Here is a 25,716-nt window from a genome sequence, read left to right on the forward strand (position 1 = left end):
AGCAGTGGTCTCTGGTCTTCCCAGATTGGATCCTCAGCATCATCAAATCCTCTGTGAGACCCATGCTGTGTCCACAGGAAAGACCATAAAGACAGGGGCCAGCTCTGCATGGCTACTCTCCGACCCTTGTGAGGAACTGAGGTGCTGTGGATCGCGCTCCCACCTTCCTCTCTTGCTGCTGCTGAGTTGCTAAAACCCATCACCAAGGGCCCTGCTTGGTCCACCAGGCTCTGCTGGCCTGTGTCCTGTCCTGCTGCGTGCATCTCCCAGAGACTCTATCCCAGGTCAGGGCTGGCCCCTCCGCTAGTCACCTGCAAAACCCCCAGTGAATTTGAGGGGTTGTGCCTGCTTTATCACCTCAGACCCAGGGGCCTTGGAGCTGGATTAACTCTGAGACAATTAGCACTTTGTCCCAGCTGCCTGGGGATGGAATCCCGGCCCTTTGCCACCAGCCTGCCCTGGAAGTGTTTAGGAACAAAGGGACAAGCAGGACCATGGAGTGGAATACCCCTTATTATCTCAGAACGTGGACAAGAACTGAGCCTCCTCATCTACAAAATGGGAATGCCGTTTCTTTTTTCAAGTTTATCATGCGTTATCAAAATAAGAATCTTCAACAGTGGCTCGGCACTCACAGAACACTAAAAGAAATAGTCGTTATTACTAAAGTTCTCTGTCTTGATTTAGAGGGACCAGAACATACAAATGCTAGAGCTGAACAGTGCAATACCCTAAGTATAACTGTAGCTGTTTACATGTAATTTTGAATTGATTAAAATGAAATGGAACTTAATATTGAGTTGCTCGGTCATGGTAAGCATGTGTCCGCTTTTCAGAAGCCACATGGGGGCAAGTGATGTGCCACAGATTGACCACAGCAGAAAGTTCTACTGGGCAGGGCTGGTCTAGCGGGACTAGTGGACCATTTTATTCTACAGATTTATTTGGGCAAGAGGCCAGGTTTCCCCATGGCTCACACAGGTCTCCCCACACCACATCTGGCCTTTCGCATGGTAAGTGCCCCTGTCTCTAACTTTCTGGAGTCCGCCAGCAGGGGGCTATGTTTCAGTCTTGCCTTTGTTTTCTCACATCAGGGATTATCTGCTCCAGAATGACCTCAAAGGCAGGTGAGTTCTTTTGTGTCTTCCCAGGGGCCAACACAGAGGGTGCTGCGGGTTGTACAGAGCAGAACTCTAAGGGTACCCCTAGCCACACCCTACTTTCACTGCCTGCTTAGTCCTCCCAAGTACACTATGAAGTAGGTAGTAACCTGCACGCGGAAACCAAGGAAACCAAAGCTCAAAAGATAAGTAACTGGCCCTCCAGCTGCTAGCGGTGAAGCCGGGATCCTAACTCAGGTTCCAGATCCACCATCTTTCTGGCTCCCATGGAATAAATGGAGGTTTTATTTATCACTTTGCTTTTAGTGGCGGTGGGAGGGAGTGTGTGAGTCTTTCCCTAGAGTAGTCCCCGTCCTTTCCTGCCAGGGTCTGGAACTTGTTTGGAAAGCTCGGAATTTCTGCACTTTACAAGCTGTTCCATTCGAGATGCTCTGGGCCATACGTTTCTTCTGTTTACAGGCAGGGAGAGGGGATCTGAGGTGAATACCAGCTTTGGCTCTCAGGCCTCTGGTCTGAGGGAAGAGGAAATCCATTTTCAGTACAAACTAGACATGTCAATTGTATTAGGAGCCCATTTGGCACGGACGCCCTCACCCTTCAAGCCGACAAGCAATACTCTGCTCGGCCGTCTAGCCTCTCCACCCTCCGCCAAACAGAACCACTCGAGTGGCCTGATAAATTTACATTTTCCCTCTCCTTTAAATACAAACTGGCCATGAAAGTTACTTGGCAGGACCCAGGCCGACTGAGTTTCAGTTTGATAACACGAACACGGCCAGAATATCATTTGACTCAGCAGTTTGGGTAACGGTTAGCAACAGGTTTATGTAAGGGAGCGTGAGAGAAGCTGATTGGCCTGCGAGAGGCCACAGTAGCCTCTGGCCTCTACTGGTTCCAGCACTGGTTCCTGCTGCCCTGACAGACAAGGGTGGGAGTGTTCCCCTGAGTGTGTACAGCTTGCACAAGTGTGTACCAAAGCTGGGGAGTGTGTGCTGCCAAGGCTCATCAGGTGCCGCCTGCTGGACCCAGACTGGCTGAGGGCAACTGGGCTCTGCCTCAACTGATACCAGCTGGGCTACCTTGGGTGTTGAGTCAACCTCTCTGATTTCTGACTTACTCAAATATGAGAGGATATGGTTTCCACGTTTATTTCATCCCTTTCTCGTGACCTTAATTCAACTGTCACTTGTTGGGTACCTACTAGGAGCCTGGTACTGTCCTAAGTGCTGAAGGTGCTGCGAAGTTAAAGGAGCAGGGGAGGATTTCACAGTCTGGTGTGGGAAAGAGAAATGAAAGCAGACGATGATAATGTCCTGTGGCCAGTGCTGTGAAGGGGGAACCCCATGAGGAGCACTGAGCCCCCAAACAGAAGAGAAAGGGCTGTGGGAGGAATAGTGCCTGGGCTGAAGCATGGAGCATGGTGAGTAGGACGACAGTTGGAAGGGGCGAGAGATCTGGTTAAGGCAGACCATGCAGAGGAGGGAGGGGAGATCTGTCCTATTGGGGAGGGTCTGCAGCCTGCCCAAGGAGCTGGGATCTTACCCCCAAGGACAGAGGGTTCTGGCTCCTGAAGGGCTATAAGCAGAGTGACGTCATCATCAGAAGGGGAATGAACAAGATGCTCAAGGTGGCCTGGGAAAGAGGTGATGGTGGCCCAGGTTAAGGGGGTGTTGTCGGGAACGGACAAGAAGAGCTTTGAGAGATGCTCTGGAGGGACAATGGGCAGGGCTTGGGAATGGCCTGGATGAGGGAGAAGGAGAAAGAGGAGTCAAAGATGCTGCTCAGGCAGCCCCCGGTGAGTGGAGGCTCAGACTAGCAAAGACCAAGAGAGACCAGAGGAGCCTGGCAAGGACGAACTGCACTGTGTCCCCTTCTTCCCCAGGATTCACAAACAGCACTGCTGGCCCTGCTTTGGTCCCTCTCTCTCTGTGCCTCAGGAGACAACAGATGTCTACAGACAGTGATGCTCTAGTGACCGTAAATGCACCAGGCACCGATGTAGGAGGCCATGGTACGGCAACGGCCCTGGTCCCTCCTATCAGAAAAACTTCACTCCTCAGTTTCATACTTCAGGATTCCACAGGAGACTTCCTCTGGCGCTAAAAAAGATTTTCAGCTAAGAATCTTTGAACAAATAAAACAGTGTTGTAAGATGAGAAATGAATCTGGGGAGAGATTACCAGGGGAGATAGTTGGTCACTCCCACGGTGGCGATGCTGGCCTTGTACACGCCAGGCCTGGGCAGACAGGGTGCCGGAGAAGGGGGTGTGGAGGGTCAGGTGGATCTTTGGTCAGCAGAGAGGAGATGGTTGCGGGATGGATCTCAGTTTTCCACGAGGCTTACCTGGGAGGCGTCACTGTCTTCGCACTTGATCCTACACTCGCTGTTGAACTGGAAGCCATTGGTGCACTGGTAAAGCCCGTGGAATTTGGGTGGAGGCGGGTCACAGGTCACAGGAACACAAGCGCTCTCCTGCCAGCTGCCATCCTGGGTACACTGAGTCTTGAAGGCCCGTCTTTAAGAAAGAGATGACAGAAGAGACATCGCAAGGACCAGGTGGCTAGCTCCATGCCCTTCCCAACACCAGGGGGTGGCCTCACATCTCTCTCCCTAATCTTGATTCCCTGCCTGACCCATTGGGTGGTGGGGCATGTACAAAGATAAAGGAAACCCCATTCACAGAAGCCCTTCATAGGAGGCAGGCAGGACCCTCAGGCTTTCTCAGCTTCGTGTGATAAAACTCAAGCTCCACGTGCCCCTTTCTCTCCCTTTCTCCCCAAGTGTTTTGATGGGTGCTGGCACAACGATGACACCCACTCCCACTATTTATTGAACAACTGCTATGTGAAAAGCACTTGGCAAGCACCTGGCACACAGCCTCCTTGACTCCTCACACCCACCTTACGGGGTGACTGGTACCTCCATCCTTATCTTGCCACTGAAAAATGGAGGCTGGAGAAGGGAAGGCACTTGCCTGAGACCACCTAACCACTCTGCAGCCCGGCTGGAATAACCCAGTGGCCATGACTCGGGGGTAGGTACTGGCTCCTGCAGAGCAATGAGCGGGTCCTTCCCATTGGGCAGCCGGTCTGCTTCTGCTCCTCCCCTGATCCCTTGGGGATTTTCCTGGGTACACTTACTTCTTTGACTTCCGAGAGGAGCCGGGCACGTGGTATCCTGGTTTACACTTGTACTTGCAGAAGGAGCCCACTTTGTGCTTGTTCTCTCGGCACCGGGCCGTCTGGAGGTCTGCGTTGGGCACCGGGGGTGGAGCCAGGCACATGAGCTCACACAGGGCCTCTGGGAAGGACCACAGCCCATCCTCCATGCAGGTCAGGAAGCTGTTGTTGCCTGGAGCACACAGAGAGGCAGAGGTAGCCGAGAGGAATCCCTGAGCGTTGAGCTAATGCTCTGGCTACCTGGATTTTAGCCAGCTTGATGGCCCAGAGGATCCCTGATATGGAATTCCAGTTCCTTCCACCTATAACTGAGGACCCAAGGGAGCTCAAGAGAGCTGCCGTGAAGGAGAGGAGGCTCCAACTGGAGGAGATGATCACCCTGTACCTGCAGTGAGTTAAACTCCAAGGCTTCCGAGGCCTGACTCTCAACCTCTCGCGCTACACCGGAAAGAGGCTTTTGCAATCCCTCCTCTCTCTCTCCCTTTCCTGGGCATCCTTCCCCAGAGGTGAAGGACTTGCCTTCTAACAGTTGACAGCATGCACTCCTCTCAGAACTTACTCCAAGATCTGCTATCAGTGTGCTGTGTACCACTCCCCTGAGGCCTGGGCCCCAGAATCTGTTCTGGCCGGCTGGTGCCTGGAAGTGACAGCATTGTGTTATCAGGAGGTTTGACTTTCTGTCGGGCCCCGGCGCTCAGTGAAGCTCTGCCAAGGCAGCTGAGAGAACAGCACTTCCTCTCAGCCCGTGCCAGCGTGGACAGAGTGCTGATCGCCACCACGATGCTGGCCTCATGGGGAACTTTGCAAAGAGAAGTAATACACAGCAGTGAGGCTCCTCACTGCCAGCTCATGTATTATCAAAGCTCAGCCTGCCTGAGACTCCCTAGGACAATTACAGGAGGACCTGAAACGTGTTTCTCCGTGGAACTCCCCCTGCTTCCTGGCTATTAGTGAATGGTGTTGACAACCAGGGCTGGAAGCCTGGGATTTGAAGGCTGGAGGGGTGGAGTGACAGGGAGGAGACTGACATTTACTGAGCAGTCACTGCGCACTGAATGATTCTCCTAGGCATTCTTTTTTGTTCTCATAATCAACAGTGGGTTTTAGTGTGACCATTTTCACTTGGAAATGGAAACTCGGAGAACAAGGTGACTGGACTTCTTAGCTTGTGTTACAACCTCTATAGGAAAAGACAAAACTCGGGTTCAACATTAATTTTGTCTAATCAAAGGGATGGTTGTTTTTAATGGGAAGTTGGCTATATATGCTCAGCAGAGCCCTTATTTTCCATTCTGGGAAAGCCCACTTCAACTTTCCTAACCGTGGAAAGTAAACAGTTGCTTTCTGATGCTGAAAAGATCAAATGCACTGACAGTCATGAAAAGTGCTGTTGATGTCCTTCTTGCTTCACTTCCTCTCTCCTTCCCTCCTCCTTACGCTTTCACCTTCCCTAGCAGGTTTGAAAGGAGCATGTGAGCTGCACAGAATCCTTAGTTCGTTCAACAGGCATCTGTTCAGTGTTGGCTATGTGCCAGATGCTTTTATAAATTGGGGGCAAAGCAGTGACCAAAACAAAATAAAACAAACAGAAAAAAATAACCCTGCCCTTTGGAGCTTATAATCTAAGGAGACAGGAAGAGATGCAATAAATCATACTAAAAAAGTAGATGACTTATTGTGTTAGAGGGTGGCGAGGACTATGGAGAAAAATAAAGTAGAAAAGGGAGAGAGTGATTTGCAATGAGAAGTTGGCCCCTCTGCTTTTCCTAGCAACATTCATTTCCTTCTATTTCCTCCCTTGTAAATACAATTCCTCTCATAAGAACAAGACAACTCAAGGTCTGCAAAACCCACAAAAAGCACTACATTGATAAACTGTGGTCCTGCCCACTACGGATACCTTCCCATCATGTAAGAAGAGTAAAGGAGCCAGGCACAGAGGTGCACGCCTGTAATCCCAGGGGTTTCCAGAGGCTGAGATAGGAGGCTTTTGAGTTCAAAGCCAGCCTCAGAAAAAAAGAGGCACTAAGCAACTCAATGAGAACCTGTCTCTGAATAAAATACACACACAAAAAAATAGGGCTAGTGATGTGGCTCTGTCATTGAGTGTCCCTGATTTCAATACCCAGTACCCATCCAAAAAAGAGTAAATGATATGGCAGGGTGATTTCATTTGACTTCCACAGAAGCAGAGAAGCTTCCAGAACACTTGTAACTACAAACTTCTCTTTGTGCTGCTTTTGGAATTGGGTTGGTCAGTGCTTTGGAGCACCCAGGCATGACATAAGCCTAGTGAGAAGGGAACTATACAAGATACGGGGAGTAAGCACTTTCCAAATTGCTCAAGAGGGATAAAATATCTGTGGACAAAGCATTGGAGCTCTTACCCAGTACACTGGATCAGCTATGCAAATTTTAAATTGTGAAGTGAGAGTCATTGTTCTTCTGTGGCAAGACAAAATAAAAACTGCTCATCAAGAGAGGAAATGTAAACTCTCTCCATTCTGGGAGAGTGTAAATAGGAGTCAGCAGTGTCAAAAGAAGAGCCACCCTAACAGGATTATGATTCAGGACCATGGATATGTCCCCACCCCCACAAGGAACTCATGAGGTGCAGACAATGGGCTGTACAGAATCTGGATTTCCAAGCCCCCGCTGCTGCCACAACATGGACCCACCAAGTGAATTTGAAGAAAGAAGGACATGATGCAGGGAGTCTGCATCCTTTCCTCATGCCTGACATTGACCTCTATGTACTGAAGGGTGCTCACTGTTCTGGCAACTCTCTGCTTGAGTGCTCTGCCCATTCACAGGGCAAACTCAAAGTGCCAAGTAGTTAATGCCTCCAAAAGCAGCGCTCAACTGGTGATGGAGCTGGTGGATTAACATGCCAGTCGTCAGAGTTTTGATTGCTGGGTGCATTCGACACCGTCCCTCAGGGCTCCCCAGAAGAACTGAGATCTAGTTGTCCATAGTAGCAATTAGCTTTGGAAGAGACCCTTATTGACCTGTGAATTTTGTGTCTCCTGTCTTCACCCTGACCCCATTTCCTGGAAACACAACTCGGATCACAGAGTAAAAGTGCATCTGAGTCTGGACTTCCCAGGCGAGGCTAAGACTGTTGATATCAGAGAGTAGGTTCCCATGAGTCTGGGGTCCCTGTATCTTCACTTGCTCATCTTTTAAAGTCAGGAAAACAAATCTTGCTCAGCCGGTCTACAAATGTGCTTAAGGACACTTCAATCTCTAGTGAGCAGTAAAAAAAAAATTGTAAACTGGTAGCAACGTCAAAGGAGAAGTGCTTTTTTTTTTTTTTTCATTGAAAAGATTACCCAGAAAACCAGGTCTCTTTGGGTGTGCTTTTAAGGAAAATAAGTTCTGGCGTTCTATGGAACCACAGGGTGACAGCAGTCAACAATACCATATTGTATGTTTCAAAGAAGCTAGAAGAAAAGATTTTGAAGGTTCACTCCAGAAAGAGAAGATAAATAAATGTTTGAAGTGATGGATACGCCAGTTACCTTGATTTCATTACACAATGGACACAAATATCAAAACAACACATTCACTCCTGAAAGTATATTTGATTATAATGTGTGAATCAAAAACAATTAAGAACTGAAATCAACATAGAACATTTTCCGAGGGGAGAAGTATCACAGCTTCAGTCTGATTTCCTTAACATTTGCTATACCGTCTGGCACTGCCTGGATCACAAGGCAAGGGCTGTATCCTGCTCATTCTTTATTCCCAGAACCTGGACTTCTGCCAAGCACATAGTAGGTCCTCAGTTCCCATTCATTACAGCATAATGTTTCATGAATCTAACTGTGATCTTGGACACGTCATTTAACCTGTCTGGCCTTAAACTAAAGCTGTACCTGCATTCCTGTTCAGTGCTGATGTTTTTGGATGTGAAAGGATACTTACTGAGCACTACACAGAAGAAATCAGGAAGGCAGTGAGCTGAACTGGATAAGGGGACTGGTACCAGTGGTTTTGCAAGGGATATCCAATTTCATTGCTCTTGGTAAGAAACAGATGGTAACAGAAGGTAGGGAAGAAGGTAAACTGAGGATAGGAGGCACAGATGGAGGAGAGGGCCAGGTAGGACAGGAAATGGGGAAACAAAGGATGTCAGGCTGATTGTATTCCCTAAAGCAGTCCTTGGGAACTTCCACCAGCCTTGGTGCTGGAGAAGGGCAGAAAGAAGTAAAACAGAAAAAGCCCAGGCACCAAAAGAAGCATACGATCCTCTGCTGATGAGAGTTCTGCGAGCACATTCTTAGCCTCCTGGAATCCCAGTGAGTTAAAGATTATTTTCGAGTTGAGCCTGACATTCCCAGAAAGCATATCGCTTTCTCAGGAACGCCGTGCTCTCAGCTCCAACGTGGGTGAATGGGATTACATTTTGATTGTTTAATCCCTCCCCACTTTTCTTTTTTCTAAATCTCTAAAAGGAGTTCTGCCAAGGGCTATCTGTAACTGAGTCCACTAGGTAGACAAAGAAGCATGACTGGTGGATCTCCTTGATCCTCCTATTAACCCAATCCCTCACTCACACCATTCGGTAAGTGAGAAAACTAAGGTGAGAGGGTCCTGCTAATCATCATGCAAACTAAAGCTGGGACTCAGTCTAGGTCTGTGGACCCCGATGTGATGGCTTTAGCCCACTGTAGAGCTTCTACCCAGGAGCATGGCCAAAGAAGAACTGCTGTCCAGAGAAAAATCTCATGGAACCAGGAATTTAGACCAGTGGGCATCCTGGAATCAAGGACTAGCCATACAATAGGATTCCACCCACCTTACCCTCTTCCTGGCCTGTTCAATAGGGGTCCCTCATTTTCAAATATATTTACCAAGGTGGCCCATTTATTATTCCAAATATTTCATACAAAGAAAAGTTCTAAGAAGCCATTTTCAGGGATAATTGATGAAGAAACTTTCCCGGGAGTAAGAAGGGAATCTGGAATGCTGGGCACTTCTGCATAGTCAGGGACAGAGAAGGGCAAAAGAAAAGCACAAACTAGATTCCTTCACTAGGGCAAGCAACAGGGTTCCATGTTGGGCCCTGTAGGTCATGGCTACCCGTATGCCCACTCAGTCTATGCCCATCTTCAGTAAAGCCTAAGAAATCAGAAAATGCTCCATGGGATTGGGAATCTTATAGAAACTAGTGAACAACAGGCTGTTTCAAATGTAAGGATAAATAGGCAACATAGAGATAGAAAAGTCAACCCGAGCTAGGAGCAGGAAACAGACCTTTTACAAAGATCTTGGTAAGAAGGGGGCATGCTTCCTCAGGAGCTGCACTCCCTAGTAAATATTAAATGCACCCAGCACGGTTGAGTTGAGTTGGGGTTAACTAGGTGATGGGAGTAATGTTGTATTTTTAGCCATTTAATTAAACATTTATGATTTTGATCTCGAGGTTGTCCTTTCTGAATTTAGGAGGACTTCTCCTCTCACGCATTTCTGCAGGTTCTGCCTGTGCTCATTTGATAAAGAACCCGGGAAGGAAGTGAGTTGAAGATCGCGCACTCACAGGCTTTTCCGTACAGATCTTAAAGAGAGGCTGGAATTCAAGTGATATTTTAGGACATTTGAGGAAAATTCATCTGGAATGTAAGGACAAGTGGGTCTGTGCTGTTTGGGTGACACTAAGGTTCTTTGAGTCCGTACACGGCAGGCTGTCCGGGTTGGTGGCTGCTTGTCTAAAGACACTAGCCCTGTGACGGGTGGGAGGAATGTGAAGAATGGAGTTTGTCCCCCTATTTCCTAGCATAAGGACTCCATAGGACAAAATGGGAGGGGCTGAGAGTACACTGCTCAGGTCTTTATATGGATGCTTTTTAGAGACAATGAGAATTTTCCAGCCCTTTCTCCACTCTGCCATCATATACACACCACCTCTTTTAATCTTCCATCTGGCCCTTCAACCTGGGCTCTGGGAAGCCTTTATTTTATAAATGAGGATACAAAGGCTCACAGATGTGAAAATGCTCTCCTAAAGTTGGTTAAGGGCACAGCCCAAAACAGAACCTTGGACTTGTGATTCTAAAGCTACCGCTCTTTTGGATTAAACCATGCTTCAAAGCAAGAGGGTAGGGGAGGTAGAAGGGAAGATAAAGAAGCAAACAAAATAACAGGGAAAAAGTTGTTCTGATCACCCCTCTGCTCCCTGGCTTGTGAAAAGAGGCAAGTGAGGTGGCATTAACAGGCTCATCAGCCCGGCTGCTGCAGATCCAAGCAGAAGCCTCAGAATGGGGAATCTGTGTACCCCACGATGCTGACAAGCGAACTTGGTCCTAGTGGGTCGGGGTGGGGAGTAGAGAGGTACTTCCCCATATCCTCAAGGGAACAGGGTTGAGATCAACAGCTCTCAGAGTGATGGTCCCCCTGAGGCCTCGTCTCTCCAGCAGGGTCCCCTCCCCTGACTCTACTCAGCAGGCAAGCCATGGCAGATGGGTGTGCATCACCTTGATTAAGGATTATTATTAGCCACAATGAAAGCTGTAATAATCAATGCTAATTTATACACCTCCTTTCCCCCAAGGGCCTCTGATTGAGAGAAGTGTGATTTCCTAGCCTGCAGTTATTAATATATCCTGCATCCCACTGCCAAATGGGGTCAAGCGATGGACTTGGATGGCCCGAAAGTTGGAATGTATCCAATTTCCATCGGTCTCTTCACCTCTCTCTGACCTAAATGTTCATAGTAGCTCAAATGAAACGTCTAATCACTTTTTATTCAAATCTTCTTGGGTTAAAACTGAGAGGAGTTGAAGGATGTGCCCTAGATAGATTTCCTGTCTTTCTTTGGGGGCAGTTTTTTAGTAAGATCTCTGGGCCTTTCATTTGCTTCTTAAAGGAAACATGTCTCGGGGTGTCTTTTTCTTTCTTCAATGCGTCCAGCCAGCCAGGCAATAGCATTTCAGTGGCTCTTACCTTATTCCAGGTCTGGGGCTTGCTGACAGCAATATGACAGGGGTTAGCCATGGTCACCATTCTAAGGGACTCAAGCCCATAAGGGCTTCCTAACCTTTTGGGGTCATGGGTGGGTCTTCCTGAAAAACAAGGGGAAACTATTGGTGCCCTTCTTTCTTCACATGTGCAGTGGCACATGACTGTCATCCCAGTGGCCCAGGAGGCTGAGGCAGGAGGATTGTGAGTTCAAAGCCAGCCTCAACAAAAGTGAGGCTCTGAGCAACTCAGTAAAACCCTGACTCTAAATAAAACACAAAAATAGGGCTGGGGATATGGCTCAGTGGTCCAGTGCCCCTGAATTCAATTCCTGGTACTCTCCCCAAAAAAGAAGAAGAAACTCATGAACTTGCCTCCAGGGAAGTTCCCTATGCCACAGAAGCCCATTCAGGCACACTCTGTAGCATGATGGACCCCAAATTAGGACCCCATGTCCAAGTGAGTATTATTCTGGATATTTGATAAAAGGGTGATATATCCTCTGGTATACCAAGTGATGTGGCTCCGTCATTGAGTGTCCCTGATTTCAATACTCAGTACCCACCCCCCAAAAAAGTAAATGATATGGCAGGGTGATTTCATTTGACTTCCACAGAAGCAGAGAAGCTTCCAGAACCACTTCTCTTTGTGCTGCTTTGGGAATTGGGTTGGTCAGTGCTTTGGAGCACCCAGGCATGACACAAGCCTAGTGAGAAGGGAACAACTATACAAGACACGGGGAGTAAGCACTTTCCAAATTGCTCAAGAGGGATACACTATCTGTGGACAAAGCATTGGAACTCTTAACCAGTACACTGGATCAGCTGAGCAAATTTTAAATTGTGAAGTGAGAGTCATTGTGACACCCTCCAAAACTCAGTCTCATGTCAAAACACAGTACATACTTGATTAGAAGCCAGACACATTCATCCTGAAATTGCTGCAGAGTGACTCTGTGAGTTTATGCAAATTTCTTCCCTTCCTTCACTGGGCTTTGAGTTCTCAATATTTCCAGTTACTCTTGCTGCGCTCCGAGAGCTCCTTTGACACTCCAGGACCTGCCGACCATCTCTCGCTAGTTTTCTAAGTGTGGACTCTTCTCCAGTCTGCACACTTTTTCTTATTCAGTTCCACCAGTGCCCAGGCCAAGGTGATGATATCATTCCTGCTCCTCCTTCCCCAGCCCACCCCCTTGCCAGAGAAGAGCAGCCGGCATTAGAGACAGAGAGACTTGGGAGACAACAGAGTCCCCACCACTGGTAGAACAGTCTTGGGCAGCTTCTTTAAACTCAGGGACTTAGTTTTCACCTCTGTGAAATGGAGATACTAATAACAGGTACTCACAGGGCTTACTGGGCCCTAATCATACAGAGTGAATTAATTGCATCAGTTCCAAATATTACTCTTTCCCTCCCTCCTTATCTCTCTTTTATTTATTTATTTTGTATTATAAGATTTGCATTCTTGAAGGGAACTTGACTGCCATTTGTACCTACATATATTTTTTTTTTTTACCTAATGACACGGCAGGGGCAGTTGACATAAATTCACTCAGTAGGAAGACATTAGGAGCACAGACACAAGTGGTCCAGCCCATGGCACTTAGGACCCAGAAGGAGGGCCTGGAAGTGGCTTCTAGGTTTCCCACAGGTAAAGGGGGGTGGCAAGCTGAGGCCAAGGGCCCAGGATACCTTTCAGCTGAGCTGGGTGACGGCACTGAAAGGAGCATCTGCTGCCAAAGGTGGTGCCCTCAGGACAGGAGAAGGAAGCGGCATAGACGTGGTGGTGGTCTGGGGCGCCGCAGTCCACCGGCTCACACACCACCTGCTTGCTCCACTTGCCCTCTGTGCAGGTCACCGTGACACTGGGTCCCACCTGAAAGACAGAGATAGGAGAAGTGAGGGACAGCAGACTGGACCCTGAGTGTGGGAAAATACCCGACTCTCCCAGGTAACAACGGAGTCTTGTCCAGAGACCGGAGACCAATGTTTAGCAGTGAGCGTTCGCTCAGGTGAACAATCTCCCCCACTGGGTGAATTAGATATTTCAGCTCCCACCTCATTTACAAGTGCAGAAACTGAAGCTCAGAGACATTATATGATCAGTCCCAGGTTATCCACCTGGAAAAAAAAAGATAAATGGGACTTGAATCCAAAGACTATGCCCTCTAAAAGCTGCCTGTAGCATCTTCCAGACTATTATTTTCATCTTATTGATCGTAAGACCGACATGGTGATTTCTTTAATAAAAAAGACTCAGAAACATGATTAAATGTTGAACTTGGAATTCTTTTCTTGGAGTAGGCTACCAGGGGTCCAGTCGAGGGCTTGATGCATAGTAGGCCCTGCTCTGGGATAGAGGAGGCCTGGGAGTTTGCCCTTGGTGTTAGGAGAGCATGAGCAAGCGCCTTTCCTTATCTCAGTTCTCACATTGGCCACACCAGTGGGTGGAACCCCAGGATTGCTTTAAGAGCCACTCCCTAATTTGAGATTTGATGGCTCGATAGTCAAGAGAGACAGACATGAAGAACAAACAAGTGTAGGAAAAACGAAAGGTTTGACAGAGATCAGAACTAAATTACAAGATGGTAGGGCTGTGTAGGTGGAAGGGTGAGGCCATGCCCACAGAGCCAAGGGAAAGACGGACAGTCATTGGCAGCCCCGGGCCTCTATTCAAGGAGGAAGCCGCCAAATCCCAGGGGATTGGGGATGCCAAGTGTTGATCTGAGATTTTTTAAAAGCAAAGGACATTTTCCTCTCTTAAGTACACATCAAAGCAGCAGAGGTCCCACTGCCAAACAGCCTAATTGTTTCCATAGGCGTTCAGACCTGCCATGTCTGACACACGGAAGTAGGTGTCTCAGATGAGCAAGCCCAGAAGCTCTGTACAAATAGGCGTTCCCAGCAATAATGAATGTGCCCTGTGTGTTTGCAGGGTGAAGGCAGAGGCTATTGGCAGGGCTCCGGAAAAAGGTGTATCTAACAACAGAGCTCTGGAATCCTCCAACCCCAGGACCGGAAAGACTTTCAACTATAAACATCTCTCACTTCCCCATACCCCACCCAAGATACCAAAGTAACATCTGACCGAAGCGATATTCTGCCACGGCACTCAGATCCACTCAGGACCATGGATCTCATGCAGGACACGTCCACATCTTCCATGAACGCCGCTAATGATTTCCCGAAGCTTCTCTGCTGCTGAGGTCTTACCGCGGGACTCCAAGCCCACCCACGTGGGCAGCCAGAAGAGACTTTGTCAAGCATGATTTGACCATGCCGTGCCCTTCAACAGCTCCCTGTTGTCCTAAACTTCCTAACTAAGCTGGGAGGGCCCCACACCAGTGGACCCAGCTGGACCCTCTTGCCTGATGACTTAGTGAGTTTAGAAAAAGGACAGTGTTTCCACCTGTGACATGCTCATTGTCAGCAACAGGCTTCCGCTTGTCACTCCTGCCCTACCAGAGCATACACCTATCCCTTCCCCCAGCATGCACTGCTTTGTTTAGCTGTCTGCTTCTCCGTTAGATGGTCACAATGTCATGTCACCCTTCCAGGGCACTTTTCTTGCATCACCCTATGTTTCCAGGCCATTTACTCATGAATTGTTTGTCTCTGCTCCCTAAGTATCCACTAAGCTCCTTGAGAACAGGGACTAGATCTCTTTTAATCGCTAGGATCTAGTACTGCGTCTGATTCACAGTGGACACATGTTTCGTGATGGATGAATGGAAGAACACCTCTTAGACAAAGGGCTCACCTCTTCCTAAAGCTGCCCCATTCTAATATGATAGAGTTCTGACTGCACAAGGTTCATTCCAGAATGCTCAGCCCCATGGTCTTGCAGATTCGCAACCTACAACAGACATGGTGGTGTGCGGGCGTGGAACACAACTCTGTACAAGCAGCCTTCTTTCAGAGATTTCAGATGGCTTTGTTAGTTGCTTGATCCATTCATTTGTTGGGGGTGGGGTGGAATCTAGTCTCTATGTTGGGTGACAACCCTCTTAAGTGCTGGGGGTTCTGCGGGAGCATGTTCTGCACCCGCCAGCCTCACCAGGGCTCTGCACTCAGCACCTGCACGCACCTGGCTCTTGATCAGTTCATCGTCTCGCTGTATCTGGAGCACGTAGCCTGTCCGGCAGCTCACAGTGCACTGGGCGCCATGGTAGCGGTCGCTGCTGGAGCAATTGAGAAAAGCATTCTCCACGGCCAGCTCTGGGCAGTCGGTGGCCTCACAGGCAAAGTGCACACAGCTAGAGAAGGAAAAAACAAGAGGGTCAGAAGGGATTTCCTCCCAGGAAAACCACAATCCAGCTGGAAAATAGAGACTGAGCCTCTCTCCCCAGAATTCCTGGAGGCTGAGGCTAAGTGGAGAAAGAGGTGCTGGCTGAGGTAGAGAAGACTGACTCTGGAGGCCATGCGTAAGATTTATCCTTACAAGCTCAACTTTGGAGACAGACAACCTAGGGTTCAAATCGTACCACTTGAAAGGCTTGTGGTTATCAGATTTCAAAACTCGTAGAACCTCAGTTTTTCCATTTAAGAAATGGGGATCATTAGGATTACAGCAACTATTTATTGAGTTTCCTATCTTTCAACCACTGGGTTGAGGGAAAACCTCTTTGTTTTTTATAAGAGTAAACACCTTCAAGGGTCATGGGGAGGATTAAACCAGTTAATTCGGGAAATACACAGAGCAGAGTTCCTGGCACATAATCAGCACTCGATAACTGGTTGCTAATTTTATCAATACAATTGTGGTCTCTTCCCTAGAAGCTGTGTGACTCTGGACAAGCCAAATGTCTCTCTAGGATTCTGTGTACCTTCAAGTTCAGCTGACCTCATAGAGCCGTGAGACTCAAGTGATGGAAGTAAAAGTCTTTCGTACCTGTGAAGCAACTGAAGTATTCTTAGCAAAGTTGTATAGCATGCCCTGCACCTTGCTATAATTGCTGTCCTTACTTCTTCTGCCAATCTGAATCCTACCAATTCTTCGAAGCTGAGTTACATGCGATTGCTATAGGAAATTTTCCCTTTGTTCCCCAAGTGAGCTCCCTTCCAAGCATTCTGCTGTTCTTTCTCTGACAAAGGTGCTTCATGCTGAATGCATTGAAAACACAGGGCCTGGGGACCCACAGGGACTGAAGTCTGTGCCAGCCTTTAAAGATACGAATGCAAACAACATCAACCCCTGTGCCTGGATGATCTTGCCTCATGTGTTACAGCTATGCTGACTGCGGGAATATAACTCACTGGTGGCTTATGCACAAGAGCTCACTCTTTGCTCACAAGCACCCTGTGGACTAAATGCTCCTCACTTCAGAGCTGGAAAAATTGAAGGCCAGCAGGATTAAGTCACCTATTTATCTTCCCATCCACATGTGTGACCCCAGAGTCCTTGCTGTTAACCTTGCCCATGGTCCAGGACTAGAATATCCTGAGGGCAGAGGAAAGACCTTTTTCATCTCAGTGTACTTTGCATTGTGACTAAAAATGCCTGGCAACTGATGTTGTCTAAACTGAAAGAAACAAAGTGGGTGGTGCCTTGCAATGGCTCCTAAGAATCTGAGACTTTATTCCAAACCACAAGGCTTCTTACGCCCTGTTCTGTCTGACTGCTGCTGCTTCTACCCCAGCACCTGGCCTACCGTGAGCACAGTTTTGCATTTTGGCCTACCGTGAGCTAGATTTGCATCCAGAATCTGAAGACTCTCATTTTCCTGTTTCCATCCAGGATACCGGAAAACATTTTTACCAAACCAGATTCAGAAGAGCTTCCCAATATTTTCCTTGGGGCTGTTTCAGGATATCCCGCTGAGCCTTCCCCACCATAAACTACCTACTGATCAAAAGTATGGTGAAAGCCAGGTGTGGTGGTGCAGGCCTGTCATCCCAGCGGCTGGGGAGGCTGAGGCAGGAGGATAGCAAGTTCAAAGCCAGCCTCAGCAACATAGTGAGAACCTAAACTTACTGAGAACCTGTCTCAAAATAAAAAATAAAAAGGGACAGAGGATGTGGCTCGGTGGTTAAGCACCACTAAATTCCATCCCTGGTACAAAAAAAAAAAAAAATGTTTAGCAAAAATAGAGTAAGGGAAACTGAGCTAACAGCCTCCAGGACAAATCACAAACAAATTCCCTTTCCTTTTCTTGAATACTCAGAGAAGGGCAAGCAATAATTCAGGGCTCAGGCCCTCCCTGGGGTGGCTTTGTATTGGCCACACACCTCTTTTCTGAAAGGCAGGGCCACTGCCATTAAATGGTGCTGGCAGAACTACTTTCATTCTCCACCCTCTCTTCACTCCTGACAGCCCGGTGCTGTGCCACGTGGAGACCTCCAAGAGGCTGCAACTGCGGCGTCCACACAAGGGCTTTGACCAAACAATGCATCTGTTCACATCGTGTGAGCGCTGGGGAAGAGCCACATGGTTCCAATTTAAATAGATTTACTCCATGAGCTACCAGCTACCGAGCTGTTCTTCGGACCCCCGCGCCTTACAGAGTGGACAGCTCACTCTGCTCCCAGAAGGCACCGGGGCTCCTGCCCTGTTGAAGACCCAGAGAGGAGAAAGCACTTTCTTCTCTGGGCTCTGAGCCATGGAGGGAAAACCAGCACCCGGCTTGTTCGGTCACATTAAAGATTTTCCTCGTGGGGAGGTGGAAGACTGAAACGCTTCATTTCCTTGGATGGAGGAAAAGCCCGAGGCTTCTTGATCAGGTAGACCTGAGTGCACGTCCTGGCTCTGCCATTTATCCGTTATTCTACCTTGGAAATTCATGTGACATCCTGAGCCTCCGTTTCCTCATCTTTAAAGTGAAAACAATAAAATGATTGGTCTCTCAGAACCATCTGCTGAGGGAATACCATCCATCTGTTGGTCCATTCAACAGCCCTTGACTGGGGGCCTCACCGAGTCAGGCTTTCTTGGAGGGAACGAGTAAGGGGATAGGCATTTGACCTCTGCTGTCCTGTCAGTTGAAAAAGGTGGTCCCTGTGTATTTAAAAAGGCAGGACAGTGCCAAGGAACGGTAACCAATGAGAGCATTTTGGATAGTGATGTGCACCATAAGACATTAAAACAAAGTGAAATTATAGAGGTTGATTATTTGTGTTGGGGGGTGGGGACTTTGTAATGGAAGGATCCAAGAAAAAAGGGTCATTTGAACTAAAACCTGGGCGAAATGAAGGGATCCGACATACAAAGTGTTGGAGCAGAGGGTGTCCCAGGCAGACTGAAGAGCCGGCGTGATGATCCAGGACAGGACAGGGTATGGTGTGTTTGCAGAAAGGGAAGGTAAATATCTGAGAAATGCTTTGGGAACAATGAAGCTCCCCCAGGTGTTCTCTTGACTCTGCCTCTTTCTGCTATAGAAAGAAAATATTCCCTGGTCTTGAAATTTCTTCCTGGGCAGGTAGGAATGGGAAGCAGTGGATTAATGAATCAGTTTTCTTGGTTGCAGGACTTCTCAGAACCTTGACTATTCAAATGCATATGGACAGTGTCCAGAAAGAAGCAAAGGGTTGAAGGATTTTCCAAACGCTTATACCTTTCTTTTTTTCATGAGACATTTCTTAGGACTAAGGTCTTCTAGAACACAGTTTGGAGAGTGAGTCCTCCTTGGTTTTTAGGCACATCTGACTGCACCTACCTTGCAGACTTGCAAACAGAAAGAAAGGGGGAGAAGGAGGTGATCTGCACCAGGCATTTGCCACTGAGGCTCACCCACATCATCATATCTGCAACCACACGGTATCTCCTTCAGGTAGAGAAATCAGTTCCATTTGGGACTAAGAGTTCTGAGCTGCTTGCTCAGGGCCCCTCAGCTTAGACAGAATTCTGACAGAGGTCTGCCAGTGTGCTCCCTAGGTCCCCACTCTCTCCTTACCATCGTGGAGGTTGGAAAAGGTTGTGGGAATGCACTGTTCAAAAAAGGTAAAAGTCGAGGCCAGGGTTGTGGTGCAGGGATACAGCTTGCCTAGAATGTGTGAGGAATTGGGTTGATCCCCGGCACCACATAAAAAATAAGAACAAATAAAATGAAGGTATTGTGTCCATCTACAACTAAAAAGAAAAAATAAAATAAAAAATAAAAATTAGAAATAAAAAAAATGATAAATGTCACCCCAATAAACCCTTCCACATAACTGTCATTTCCAAAATATAAAACCCAAAACCAAATTAAGGAAACCAAACAATGGATTTAATACTAGTGAGGGACAGTCAATAAAAACAAGAAAAGAAGGGAAAAAATGAAGACACTTCTCTGAAAGAAGGAAGATGGCTGATGGGATGGGTGGGAGAAAGGACAATGGGTATTTGCATCAAATTCTCACACCTGGTCAAAGGCAGAACCTGTGCCTCCATGATAAAGAGCTGATCAAACTCTGCACGTATATTATACATATATTTTCATGCATTTAGTTACAGACTCAAGTTCCAAATGGAAGTAGAATGTTATGTGATCCCCCAACTGCTGTCCCCACTGCTGCCTGAAATAGACACTAATTGCACCTAACAGCCAGGACCTGGGCAGTACTGGAATCAGGAGGAAGGCCAAGGGTAAAAACTGGTGAAGCCTTCTCCCAAGTTCTGTCCTTTGACTTGTGGATTCCCGCCTATGACCTGCTGCTCAGCCACAATGATTCCATGGAGAATAAGATAATAACAGGTGTGGTTTAGGCATTTTTTGGTTGCCGGTGGACACCATGTACAATGCTGGATACGGTCTCTTGTGGGATCAACTTGGAGCTGAGGCTGAGAAACAGTTAGCACAAGGGGACCTAAATTTTCTGCCCAGAAATGAGACTCCCAGGGTAAGTTATCCTAAAAGACCCTTCTACCCAGGATTTCCAGGAGCAGCACTGGGACTCAGTATGGAGGTTAAGATGCTGCAGAGCAGAGGTGCAAACTCAGTGGCCTGTGAGGTCCAGGTAGAGAACCTGAAAGGCTAGACTAGCAGGATGGGGTGGGATGTGTCTGGCCACTGCAGAGCTGTTCCCACTTCAGTCCAAGGCTGCATGGTGGGACAGAGGGCCTGTTGCTTTCCAATCTCATGATTTCTTGAAAGAGTTCGAGGAAGAAATCTAGTTTTTAATAGGAACTCTTCTGGTATTTAAGTTTTGGCAACTAATTAAAGATAGTAACTAATGAAGTCTAATGAAAAAACTGTTTGTGGCCTCATCTGGCCGAGGGGACATCAGTCTTGAAACTTCTGGTGAAAAAGGAAAGAGAAGCAGATTCCTAAGAACCAGATTCAAAGCTTGGCTCTGCTCCTAACTTGCTGGGTGGCTTTACAAGGCTCATGTCCCTTGTCTGGACCCTGAATTTCCTACTGAATAAGGATACAGAACTTGGGAATCTTTGAAAAGCTTGCATTTGAGGTGCCATGGTTTTATGAAGACCAACAACAGAGGTCTATAAATTTGAAGCCCTTTGGAATGGGAAAAGATAGGCATTGATGAGCCTAAGTACTTACAAGGCAAAGAACTTGCAGGAATTCTGGTAGCTCACTGAAGGGGGCAGGAGCTGAAGGATAGTTTAGAGAAGAGTCCAGCAGCATCCGGTACCGTCAAAAAAGGCACAGTGATGCTCGGGCATGCAGTTCCATCTGCAGCTACGTCCCTATGATTAGTGGCTGCCTACCCATGTGTGACATGCCCTGATTCCTTTGTGAGTCAGGGAAGTTGGATGCAGAGGTGGGCAGCAACAGGCAGCCTGGGGCCTCTGCTGGGAGCAGCTCCACTCTTCTATGAATCCCCACCAGATGTCTAGGGTATTCCACACCTGGGACCAAGCAGTGAGCACTCTAGCTCCAGCCTGTGGGCGCCCCACAAACCGCAGCCCAGGTCCACCCTGGTTGGAAAGATTTCATACCAGGCATACAAAGGGCTTGTTCCCCACCAAAGATGGTATTCTGAACACTATCTCTCTACCACACTGCCTCTCTCTGGATTGAACAGCAAGTGGAATGGGGAAGAGTTTTAGGTGAAAGAAAAAAAAAGAATACAAAATAATAAAAGAGGTCAGAAGAAGGAAGAAGAAAGAAGAAGAAGAGAGAATAAATGTTTAAATACATGATCCCTTGAATTTTATAATAAACTGTTTACTTTCCATTTAGAACCAGGAGGTTGGATGTATGGATGTTCTGGGGGGGGGGCGTGTGGGGGGGAGACACTGAGGCTCAATATCATGATGGCACTTTTGTCACTGAGGAAGCATCTTATGTTCCCCACCCCCACCCCTGTGGCTGCCGCCTCCCCCCAACTTTTCCTCTTTTCGCAATTCAATGTAGAGCTGGGATTTGGCTAGAATTCCACAACTGGACCCCTCATTGGAAAGCTGATCCTGTTTTCTTGGGCCTCTGAATTTATACTGAGCATTGCACAGGGGCTGGGGACCCTTGAATCTAGGTCAGAACATGTCGCTGGCATTGATTTTGCTAGAGTGAAGCTTCTCTCAAGGCAGTCCACTGGATATCACACCACTCTCAGAAGAGGAAGAAAATGAGGAGGACAGGGGGTGGGAGAGGAGGGGGAGGGGAGGGGAGGAGGAGGAGAGGAGGGGAGGAGGTGGGGAGGGAGGGAGGGAAGGGAGGAGGAGAGACAGCCAGAAAAGAATAGAGGGGGTGGAGAAGGAGAAGGAGAGCTGGAGGGAGGAGAAGAAAGGGTGTGGGTGTGGGTGGGGGGAAGGGGAGGGAGAAATAGCACCTTTCACTACCTGGGACAAGGGAGAGTAAAGTGGGCGGTTCCAACTACAATCAGCTGAAATTCGTGCTATCAAAAATGATGCTAACAAATAAAACAAGAAAAAAAAAAAGAAAGAAAAAGGGATGCTATTTACCTTGGTGATTTTGAGAATGAAGAAAAACATCTCAGGGCGTCCTACAGTTGTTGCTGACTTTTTTTTTTTTTTTTTTCTTTCCTCTCCAGTTGTTTTAATGCGTTTGCACATTTGCAGGGTCCTGCTTGTTTTGATAAATGTCTTCACAGTTCCCCAGGAACAGCTGCTGTCCTTTCCCACTAGGGCATTCTGGAAGGAGGTCCTGCAGCCCTGAGCCTTAACCCTGCACACTCAGTCTGGCCCAGGCTAGGCTCAGAAAAAAGGCAAAGCCCTCAGGGCGGCATCCTCCACCCCTTTACGAGAGTCCCACAAAGCAGAAACTCCCATGTGACCAGTCCTGAAAATTCCTCTTCTCTCCTACCTTGATGAGGTGCGCAGGGCAGGCCTTTCAGGGACAGACAGAGCAAGGTTTTGCCTCCTACTGCCTGGGTGTCTTTGACTCACCTATCCTGTCTCTCTGAGTCACACCTCCCAGGACAGGTGAGAATGAAACAATACAATGTGCTTATCAGGGGCTCAACAGATGTCTGTGCCTTCCCTTATCCTCTCCCCTCTCCTCGCTCTTGGGAACCACAGACAGAACTGGAAAGAACCCCAGAGAACATGCAGTCCAGCATCATTCTTTTCCCAAAGAGGGAGAACAGCTTGTCCACAGTCATACAGCACCTGAGTCTGAGACAGGACTTGGCCTCAGTTCAATGGTCCTCCCTCACAACCAAAGAACTCAACAAATACCTACGGGGTGATTTGCTTCAGAGGTTAAAAACTCCTTACTGCTGATGGAGGGCCCAGGAACTGTCAATTAAGCATTCAGCGAAGTCTGTGCTAGTGTCAGTCAACTTGTGGATGGTCGGATGGTGTGAGAAGGCACTGTGGAAAACATTTTTGCATTTTCCACTGACATTGTTTCCCTGGGTTCTGAGAATTAACTTATTTTTATAGAGTCTACAGAGTCCGGGATAAAAAGGCCCTCTTACAGTGCAATATGACAATGAGCGATATTTACGGAGCCCTTGCCTCTGAACGATTGCAACAGACTTGGCCCAACAGACGCTGGAGACAGTGGGTGCAAAACAATGTGGATTTTGCAACCACCCTTTGTGTCCTCTGTGGGAGCAGGGGCGTGGGAAAGGCTGGTGTTCCCTTGCACCGCCTCTTTCTCTCCTTTCCCTCAGGTGTACAGGGCAGGCATGATCGCCTTGCAGAGGGCCTTGTTCTGCAGAGCCCACCAACATGACAACCCTTTCTCCTTTTGGATCCCATTAAACAAGCTTGAAATGCTGGGCAAATCTGGAACCATTCTTCTCCTGTCTGGGCCCTGGAATTCTGGTTGGGAACACAGAAGTTTGAACCTATTGGATGTCTTAGATCATCCCTGAGGCTTCCTCCAGTTTTGACTTTAAGAACTTCACTCAGAATTCTGTGCAGAGAAACACCAGCCATCGCGGTCAGAAAGCAGTTGTGAATGTTCTTTATTCATATGTTATCTTTGCACAGTGTCTAACAGTCTGCAAGAGCGTTTTCATCCACGGTGCAACCATTAACCCTTACAACCACCCCGTGAAGTATGCATTATTATCTGCTTGCTTCGAAATAGAAAGCTGAGCCTCAGAAAAGAGAAGCACTCGTCCAAGGGCACAGAATGGGGAGTAGTAATGTAAAGATTCAAATCCAAGTGTGTTCCCAAAGATTATATTCAGTCCAGGAACCACCATTCCCCGGCCTCCAAATGTGGTTCCTTAATAGTTGCCAGATCAACAGCACGGATGGAGAGATGCCCTGCAGGAAAAGGTTCCTGAGCCACTGGAGGCATCTCAGGGGCAGGTGACCTGAAGCTATGAGGTTTTCACCCACCACGTATATGCACAGTGAACTGGGGTGAAGCAAAAGCCAAACCCCTTCCTTCCTTGTCAATTTAAAAAGGTCACAACTTTTGCCTGTGCCACCAAGGAAGCAGAATATTCTAGTACTTTAGAGCTGAGAAAGCTAAGCCACCTATACCCTCTCTGTGTTCACATGGGGAGGCTGAGACCCAGAGAAGGAAATGGCTGTTTCCAGATCACCTGGCTTCTACTGTCAACTCTGCAGCTACCAGCCAGGTGAGGGAGCATCTCTACCCTCCCCGCTTCCCGTGCTCACCCCAGGAACTCAGAGCCTTGTGGGTCTCTTGAGCTTAAAGACAGAGCTGGCCAGAGGTCAGAGGATGGAGAAGGGAGCAACCCAGAGACTCTTCACAGCAACACAATGGCTACTCGGCTGCAGAATCTCAGTGTCTCCACTTGGCTACAAATGGCCTAGGGCGAAGTAGGCCCAGGAAACCTTACCTCTGCTCCGCAGGGCTGTAGGTCTCCCCTCTCTGGCAGCTGCTCAGGGTGACGGGGTCAAAGTTGTCGAAGGAGCGGAGGGCCACCCCCGAGATGGCGACCAGGGGCGAACTGAAGCTCACACGTACAGCCTGGCTGTGGTAGAAGGGCTGGCTGAGGTCATGGACCACAGGGATAATCAGGGGATTGTTCCTGCAGCTCAGGACATGGAGGCCTGTCAGGGAGACAGAGGGGCCGAGGGGCCAGGCTCATTACTCAAGGCCAGTCACGCCCTCCCCAACGGGCCCTTCCCGAAGCCCCCAGACCCTTTCATGTCACTGCACAAAAGCACCATTGGGCAGCCAGAGGGGATTTTGAGTTTGATTGAAAGTTTCTTTGTCCGCCTTTTTTTCTTGGTTCCAAATCTTTCCAATCCCCCTGCCTCCCTGCCCCCTAAGCCTTCCCTTCACCTAGTGCCCACAGCCCCTCTTCCTCCTGCGAATGGCCACCCATCAGCCAAGCATCCCTGGTCCTTGACTCCCTCCCACAATGCCCTGGGGCTTGAGGTCTGAGCTGCTAGTTTTCCGCTGCTGGTTGGTCTGGAAGGTGATGGAAATAATTCATGGCAACCTGCCTTCCTGGAGTAAACAGTCCCCTGCCATGGGTAACCGGCGGACCTGGGAGCAGCCCTGTGAGTTAGGGACTTCTACATCACCCGATCTGCAAAGCAGACCCACATGCTTGGGCAGGAGGGGCTTTCTAGACACAGCACAGCTGTGACCCAAAGCCTAGGTAGAATCCAAACTTGCCCTGCTTAGAAGTCCTCAAGACCTTTTAGCACATGCAGAATGGACAGCAGGACACCAGGTTTCAGGAAGGAAGTGGGAAGAGGGGAGGGGAAAAGAGGTACCTAGAGAGAGATGGAGTGGGGTGGGGTTGGTGGCTGGTGGACCTGAATCAAGTGCTGGTCTAGACACCCCCTGATCACGGGACTCCAGCAAACTCCTTAAAATCCACCTCCACGTCTGCAAAGGGGTATAACCCTGGCTGTGTCCTGGCAGCCTGTGGTGGTCCAGCAGGTGCCCTTTGTTCTACTTCCCTAGCGCTGGGAAGCCGCTGCTGGGGATGCTGGGATACTGGGGACAGGAGAACACAGTGGGAAGGGACAGGGAAGACAGAAGGCTCAGGCACCAGTAGGAGGATCCAAGGAGCTTCTGGGGAACCAAACCTCTTCCCACTCTGCCGAGAAACCTCTCCTCAGAGCTCTCTGCCATGCCAGGACAACTATAAAAATATTTGCTTCTCAC

General features: G+C 48.4%; 1 protein-coding gene across 1 annotated transcript in view; it reads right to left on the reverse strand.

The window, feature by feature from the left end:
• The window catches only part of Pappa (pappalysin 1), a 226,608-nt gene that overhangs the window by 35,878 nt on the left and 165,014 nt on the right, over positions 1-25,716 (reverse strand). The window contains exons 13-17 of the mRNA XM_076843159.2: positions 24,431-24,644; positions 15,351-15,519; positions 12,956-13,139; positions 4,263-4,473; positions 3,466-3,637 (exon numbers count right to left, since the gene is read on the reverse strand). Of these exons, the coding sequence (XP_076699274.2) occupies positions 3,466-3,637; positions 4,263-4,473; positions 12,956-13,139; positions 15,351-15,519; positions 24,431-24,644 (950 nt within the window). The remainder of the gene's footprint in view (positions 1-3,465; positions 3,638-4,262; positions 4,474-12,955; positions 13,140-15,350; positions 15,520-24,430; positions 24,645-25,716) is intronic.

The sequence above is a fragment of the Callospermophilus lateralis genome, chromosome 2 (assembly GCF_048772815.1).
Source record: "Callospermophilus lateralis isolate mCalLat2 chromosome 2, mCalLat2.hap1, whole genome shotgun sequence".
NCBI classification, from domain to species: Eukaryota; Metazoa; Chordata; class Mammalia; order Rodentia; family Sciuridae; genus Callospermophilus; species Callospermophilus lateralis.